General features: G+C 39.7%; 1 protein-coding gene across 1 annotated transcript in view; it reads left to right on the top strand.

Moving 5' to 3' along the window:
• SLC22A15 (solute carrier family 22, member 15) overlaps nucleotides 1-8,468 on the top strand; it is a 114,192-nt gene that overhangs the window by 24,829 nt on the left and 80,895 nt on the right. Inside the window, exon 2 of the mRNA XM_006874798.1 lies at nucleotides 5,733-5,945. Within this exon, the coding sequence (XP_006874860.1) occupies nucleotides 5,733-5,945 (213 nt within the window). The remainder of the gene's footprint in view (nucleotides 1-5,732; nucleotides 5,946-8,468) is intronic.

Below are 8,468 nucleotides of genomic sequence, written 5' to 3' on the forward strand. Positions count from 1 at the left end.
TTCAAACTGACTTTGCAGTCCAGTGCATTAACCCACAGTGCCACTCCAGGATTGCCATTAGCTTGATAGAATTTTTCTACCCTTTGATTTTTAGTCTGTTTATGTGTTTAAGCTGTGCCTCTTGGAGACAGCACATTGAAAGATCCTGTTTTCTTATCCATCTACTATTCTCTGTCTCTTGACTGTTCTATTTAATCAATTTACATTCAGTGCAATTACCGATAAGCCTATATTGACTGGTGTCCTTTTGCTGTGGGTTTTTTTGTTTTGTTTTGTTTTTGTTTTGTGGTGGTGCTAGTTTCTTTATTCCATGTAATTTACTGTGCTGAGTTCGTTTTGTTTGTGGGTTTTCCTGTCATCATATCCGTGGTTGCTGTGTTAATGTTTACTAATAAGCCTTTTTGGTTTTCCTCTTTTTTATTTTGAGGTGAAGGTGTGGTGCTGTGGGATATAGCACTGGTCAATTGGAACCATAATGTCAGCAGTTCAAACTCACTAGCCACTCTTTGGAAATGCCTATGCAGGGTCACAGTGAGTCAGAACCAACTTGATGTCACTCACCACCAACAACACCCTGTAATTTATTATTTTCCCATTTAAAATGCTTTATCTTGATATCTACTTGACTTCCTCATCATCTGTTAATTCTGTAACTACACTATTGCTTCTTTTTGCTTTGCAGTTGTCTTTATTATAAATCGAAATCTTGGTTCCCTGTTTTCAGTCTTGTAGGTTTGTTTTACTTTAAATACTTCTATATACGTAGGTTGAATTCTGGGTGGTGTTGTCATATATGTTAAGCTCAGGTTTTCCTTTGCTATTATTGGTTCTCAATCCAAATAACTGTCTTTAGATATTTTTGTTAATTTCTGTTTATCTGGAAATGGCCTAATTTTGCCTTGCCTTCATATTTGAGGGACAGCTTTGCTGGGTATATGATTCTTGTTTGGCAATTTATTTCTTTCAGAGTTTTATATGTGTCATCCCATTGCCTTCTTGCCGGAATGGTTTCTGCTGAGAAGTTAGTCTTATTGGTTCTCTTTTGTAGTTAACTTCTTATTTTTCCCAAGTTGCTCTTTGGTTTCTTGGTTTTTTTCTTGGATTCTTCTGTTGTATTTGGTTTTGAAAAGTATTTATGATATATCTTGGTGATATTCTTTTGGAGTCAATCCTGTTTGGAATTGGTCCAGCTTCTTTCTTGAATGCTTGTTTAACTCCAGGCCTTTGTACATTTCATTATAATGCTTTACTTTGTATTTTCAAGCCACCCTTTGAAATCATCTGTTGAATTATTTTACTTCATTATGTCTTCCATTTGTTTTAGCTACACTACATTCAAGAGCAACGTTCAGAGCCACTCCTGACATTTACTTTGGTCATTTCTTTCTTTCCTGTCTTCCAAATTACCTTTAGTTTTCTTCATGTATGATGTCCTGATTTCATCCCAAAACTTGTCTAGTAGTGTTCAGTCATTAGTGCATCAAATCTATTCTTGAGATGGTCTCAAAATTCAGGTGGAATATACCCACTGACCTACTTTGCCTGTCATGGACTTGTTTCCGTTGTCTTCAGCTTCAGTTTGAATTTGCATATGAGCAAGCGATGGTCTGTTCCATTTTTATGACTCCATCCTTATTCTGTCTGATGATATTGAGCTTTTCCAGCCTCTCTTTTCATAGATACAGTTTGATTCCTATTTATTACATCTGGCTAGCTCTGCATTTACAGTCACCGTTTATGTTGTTGAAAAATAGTATCTTCAATGATTAAGTTACTGCAAAATTCTTCATGCCATATCTGGCATCACCCAGATCCTATTCAAGGCTGTAATCTGTAGCCCAGGTACTGAGTCTTCTTTGTTTTCAACTTTCATGTTCCAATTGCTAGTAATGATCACTGCATCTTGATTGCATATTTGATCAATTTCAGACTGCAAAAGTTGGTAACAGTCTTCAGCTTCATCTTTGGCATTAGTGGTTGGTGTGTACATTTGTATAATAGTCATCTTCACTGGTGTTCCATGTAAGTGTATAGATATTATCCCATCACTGACAGCCTTGTACTTTTGGATAGATTCAGAATGTTATTTTAGACAACACTGTGATATTGTTACTCTTCAATTTGTCATTCCAGGCATAGTAGACCATGTAATTGTCTAATTTTAAATGGCAAATACCAGTTCATTTCAGCTCACTAATGCCTAGGATATCAATCTTCAGGCATTCCATTTCATTTTTGACAACTTCCAATTCTTCTTGATTTATACTTTGTACATTCCGTGTTCTACTTGTAACAGATGTTTGCACCTGTTCTCATTGGGAACACCTCAGCAAATGAAGGTCCTAAAAGATTTACTCAATTCATGTCATTAAAGTCTACTCTACTTTGAGGAAGCAACTCTTCCTCAGTCTATAAGACTTCACAGGACATTTTTTTTCAGAAGTAATTTGCCTGGTCCTTCTTCTCAGTCTGCCTCAGATTAGTTTAGAAGGTTCCTATGCTGAAACCTATCCACCATGGGTGACCCTGTTGGTATTTGACAGAACGTCTGGCATCACAACATCATGCCAACCACTGCTGCATGCCAAACTGACAGATGAATGGTGGTTTGTAATTATAGTTACTGCTAGTGGTGTTCTTATAATTATTAATGTTTTCATTTTTATAAGCTGATTGTCCCTGCTCCAAAACTTTATTAATAGTATACAAATAAGGGCCAGGAAGCAGTATTAATCTGGGAACATGTTTTCCTCTGCCTTTTATGACAAATGACCCACACATATGGACAACTTTGTACATCCCTTGTTGTTGTTGTTAGGTGCCATCGAGTCAATACCAACTCATAGCGACCTTATGCAGAGCAGACCGAAACACTCCCCAATCCTGGACCAATCTCACTACTGTTGTCACGCTTGCGTCCATCGATGCTGCCACTTGTCCAATCCATCTTGTTGGGGGTCTTCCTCTTTTTCTCTGACCCTCCACCTTACCAAACATGATATCCTTCTCCAGCGACTGGTCCCTCCTAACAATATGTCCGATGTCTGAGAGATGAAATTTGGCAATCCTGGCCTCCAAGGAGCGTTCTGGCTGCACTTCTTCCAACACAGATCTGTTGGTTCTTTTGTCAGCCCATGGCACTTTCACTATTCTCCTCCAACACCATAACTCAAAGGCATCAATTCTTCTACAGTCTTCCTTATTCACTGTCCAGCTTTTGCATGCATATGAGGTTACTGAAAATACCATGTCTTGGGTCAGGCACACCTTCGTCGTCAAGCTGACGTATTTGCTCTTCAACACTTTAAAAAGGTCTTGTGCAGCAGATTTGCCTAATGCAATATGTTGTTTGATTTCTTGACTGCTGCTTCCATGAGTGTTGATAGTTGATCCAAGAAGAATGAAGTCCTTGGCAACTTCAATCTTTTCTCATGAGGAATCTGTACCTGGATCAAGAGGTAGTTATTCCCGCAGAATATGGGAACACTGAATCGTTTAAAATAAAGAAAGGTGTGCGACAAGGTTGTATTCTTTCACTATACTTATTCAACCTGTATGCTGAGCAACTAATCTAAGAAGCTAGGTTATATGAAGAAAAATGTGGCATCAGGATTAGAGGAATACTCATTAACAACCTGCGATATGCAGATGATACAACCTTGCTTGCTGAAAGTGAAGAGGACTTAAAAAACATTTACTGATGAAGATCAAAGAGCACAGACTTCGATATGGATTACATCTCAATGTAAAGAAAACAAAATTCTTCACCACTGTACATCTCTAGAAAGGCCCAACGTTATGGGAATCAGAATAGATTGAGGATGTCATAGATCCTTTCAGTGACAACATCTTGGATTTTACATTAGTGTCACTTATGACAGATATAACTCTATGACTTCTTTTCTCTTTCCTTGATGGGAATGTTGTCATCTACTTGTGATAAGTCTCGATGAATCTAAGTAGAGTCAACAGCTGTGGGTTTGTGTGTTTTGTTGTGTTATTTGACTCTTTAGCTTATGCACTCAATAGCTGAATATGCCCCTACATTATGGCGTAGCAGGAGGTCTCTAGCTGGGAGTCTGCTGTGACTGGAGGGACAAGCTGGCCAGCTCCTCCACTTTCCTGTGTCTTAGTCACCTCATTCACACTGTGGGGGTTTTGTATGCTGCAGAGTAATCATATACTGTATTTTTATACTCTATTTAAAGGTATTTTAAAACAGTAAGATATCAGTTAAGTCCCGTTGACATTCTGAACTTCTGGTATAGCGCTGTAGGATCAGCACTGGACTGTGCACCACAGGGTCAGCAGTTCAAACCCACTAGCTGCTCCTAAGAAACTTTATATATACAGGGTCGCTATGAGTTGGTAGCAACTCGATGACACTTAACAACAACAACAGCATTGGCACTCTGGGTTAACCATTGTGTTGCACTGCAAGTTTGGTGGTTCAAATCTTTCAGCTGCTCTGTGGGAGAAAGATGATGTTGTCTGTTCCTTTAAAGATTTACAGTCTTAGAAACCTCTTTATAAGGTCACTATGAGTCGGAACTGACTCAATATCAGTGGACTTAAGATCTTTGCTAATAGTGATGTTATTAAGTGCCATTGAGTCAATTCTGACTCAAAGCAACCCTGTATAGGATTTCTGGTGAATTTGAAGTGATTGTGTCTTAAAATATGAGTCTTACTATGGAGCAAGCTAATTCTGTCTTTTCCTAATAAATTTGTGCTTGAAATAATCATCCAACAATGAGAGCTAATATAAATATCAATTCATAGCATTAACAGACAACATAGGGCTTGACAGCTTTTAAACTATATTGTGAATAGCTATAAAGCCTAGAACAATCAGTGACAAATGGTACATGTGTTCAATAAATATTTCTTGAATGAATGAGTGAAATAGTGTTTCTTTGGGATTGGGCAACTATGGTTAAATTAAATAATGAATAACCACAGATAAATGTTATAGAGTATCAATTCCTGGGATTTTGCTTTTCTTGAAATTTTATTATGAGTTATATGGTATATTTTAAAATAGTACCTATTATTGTTAGGTGTTGTCATAGTAACCCTGTATAGGGTTTCCAAGGCTGTAAATGTTTGCATGAGCAAAAAGCCTCATCTTTTACCGTGGACCTGCTGATGGGTTTAACTATACAGCCTATGGCTAGCAGTCAAATGCTTATCCTACAGAGCCACCAGTACTCCAAAATAATAGTACCTAGTCAAGTCAATACTATGCTTACCAGTTTTAAGAAGGCATTCTATTTTTATGTACATGTGAGTGACCATTTATGCTGTTTTCTGAGATAACTGTATCACAAAAAAAAGTTGTTGTTTAGATCGTGAATTCTAGGCGGAGTTGCTTCTGGCCCCCTGGTGAGTATGCACCTGAACTGAAGGCATAGTGTTGAATAAGAAATAACTGGAATGTAAGTGTGATCTCAGTGTTGCACAATGTGCCTGCAGAGTCCTTGGTATCAGACAGATCTCAGATGTAAAAAAAAAAGCCCTTTTAAAAAGTATCAAGTGAGTACTTTGCAGGTGGAATTGCTGATGGCTCTCTTAGCAGTAGAACATGAACATTTTCTCCTTTGTTTGAACATTCTAATTTATTGAACACATCAACGCATGGAAACTGATCACTCCAGATCTACAAACCAGCTAAGGATGTTTTCCACCTAGCAAATGACTGCAGAGCTTTGTCTTGTTCTTTGTTCTTTCAGCTCTACGTGGCCACGGAGGCAATCCTCATTGCACTGATTGGGGCCACACCATCATACCACTGGGACCTGGCAGAGCTCCTGCCAAACCAGAGCCACAGCAACCAGTCAGCTGGTGAAGACCAAGCCTTCGGGCACTGGCTCCTGACAGCCAATGGCAGCGAGATCCATAAGCACGTGCATTTCAGTAGCAGCTTCACTTCTATTGCCTCGGAGGTAAATTAATGTTAGAAATGATGAAACATGAAATGGAAAAAAAGCCATCTGACCACTGAATGAATGTTTTCCATGTGTAGGTTGAACCACTGTGTTTCATCTTGTCGATTTAAATTTCAGACCCACCTTCAAAAAACTTTCTAGTTTAATTAAGAGTTAAAAATATCCTATGAAAACACATTCTTTTTTTCACTTTTTACTGTGAATGAAAGGGAACACTTGACTCATTTCAAACTAGTTCCATGAAATAAAATACGTCAGAAGAGTTGCATTTTGACCATGTTGTTGATGGTGTGTGCTGTCCAAGTAATTACAATTTATATGATTCTTATACGACTGATTCCATCTTAGTGATCCCATATTACATAGTTGTTGGTGGTGTTAAGTACCAGTGAGTCAACTCTGATCCATAATGACCCTGTGTAGGGTTTCCAAGGAACAGCTGGTGAGTTTGAACCACTGACTTCGTGGTTCAAATCAACTTTGCAGTCTAGCTCATTTACCCACAGCACCACACCAGGACTCTATACTACATAGTAGAACTGCCCAGTAGGGCTTCTTAGGTTGAAATCTTTTTTTTTTAGGTTGAAATCTTCATGGGAGCATACTGCTAGGTCTTTTCTTCCTTGGAGCTGTCAGTGTGTTTGAGCTGCTGACCTTTTGGTTAACGGTTCAATGCTTCACCATTTTGCCACCAGCACAATATCCTTTTAAAAAATGAACTAGAATTTTCTTATTTCTTTTACATAAGCAAAATTTAAAGAGAGAGCAATGTCCTAACTTATTGATAATACTCAGAGTCCATGTGTAGGACCAGTCCTAGGTGTAACCCATAAAGAGAGTCTCAACTGCACTATAAATACAAGCGGTGCCATCTGGTGTGGTCTGGATCCTTACCCTGCTAAGGAGGAGGATCTGGTAAGATGAATAAGCTGAGGGTAGATGATCTGGTGATGAGAAGCTGTGCGTGGGAAGGGCAGGGCTCACACTCAGCTGGAAAGCACCTGTAATGGTTGTATGTTGAGCTACTTCTGTATCCTTTTTCCACTCCTCCCAAGGTCCCTACGTGCCCCTGCTCTCCTGACACCCTATCCCTGCCTCTGGCTGCTGTGATCCAGTAAATACAGGTTTGATGCCTGCTGCGACAGGGTGCTCCAGGATTCTGTTCAGTTTTTAGTTCTGATTGATGTGTCAGTAGCTTTCCCCATATCCCTTTGGCCACTTCCTTGAGGATCATGAATGTGCCTGCCAAATACCCAGCTTGCATCTCCAGTCCAGGCCTATAAACCCTGCTCTCTGTGTGTGTGTGTGAACACCTGCGTATGTACCAGGACTCCAGCCAGCCTTCCCTGTTGTTGAGTATTTTATCACTTCTGGGTGGGGCATACTAAAAACAGATGAGCTATGCCAAAGACGAAGGGTGTGTTTGCTTGGCCTTTCCTTAGGCCTTCCCCATTTGAATAGATAATGGCTATACTGACTTTTCAAGCTACTGCCAAGATGGTGTTTCTATGACAACAATCTGGTTGTGTTCTATCTTACTCCAAAACCTCCAGTGATTCACCCCTGACACACAGGATACTGTGGAAATCCTAGTGCTCCATTTAAGACCCTTCACACTTCACTGCTTGCTCACTGGTGTACTTTTCCAGCCCCATTCTGTATTCTCCCACCTTCTCTACCCAGCCCCCCCAAGCACAAAACAATATTTACACTTTCTCAGACATGCCCTAAACTCTTGGCCCAAACCTCTTATCTTACCTCAGTCAGGATTGTGCTGTCTACTCACCCAGACTCTAACTGGTGAAATTCCACCTACCTACTCAGAGTCACATGGAATGTCATCTTCCCTATGCCATCTTCCCCAACCCACTACCTAGTAGAAGGAAGTACACTTTTGTTTCTGCTCAACTAACACTTCGTTTGAACTTACATTACAGCCTGTGGTTTGTGGTTCAACTCTATTTCTCAAAGTCCTTCCTCTTTAACTGGGTGACACATAACATTAAGTCTCACATCCTTGGATGTTAGAAACTATGTTTTAGTCATCGCTATATCTCCAGGGCTTAGTAGCAACAATGACCACCACCATGATCACCAAGGATCCCTAGTGGCACAGTAATAAAGTGCTTGGTTGCTAAAAGAAAAGTGGATTTTTTGAACCTAGCAGGAGCTCTGCGGGGAACAATGTAGCAGTGTGCTTTTGTGAAGATGCCAGCTTGGAAAGCCTATGGTGGCAGTTCTACTCTGTCCTGTAGAGTCACTATGAGCTGGAATCCACTCGATGACAACAGATACCGCCAACGTACTAAAATCACAATAAATAAAATATCACTGTTGAATACAGTATGTGAAGAACTGTGCTGTTTACAGACCCTATCCTATTGAATCCTTAAAATAGTGATGAAGTAGTTGTTCTTTCTTCTCTTTTATAGATGAAGAGTCCATGAGGTCAGAGACAGCTAGGGAAAAGGCAAGGTCTGAACCCACATGTGTGTAAACTCAGACACCTATAGTTTCTTT

The sequence above is a fragment of the Chrysochloris asiatica genome, unplaced genomic scaffold, assembly GCF_000296735.1.
Source record: "Chrysochloris asiatica unplaced genomic scaffold, ChrAsi1.0 scaffold00302, whole genome shotgun sequence".
Taxonomy (NCBI): Eukaryota; Metazoa; Chordata; class Mammalia; order Afrosoricida; family Chrysochloridae; genus Chrysochloris; species Chrysochloris asiatica.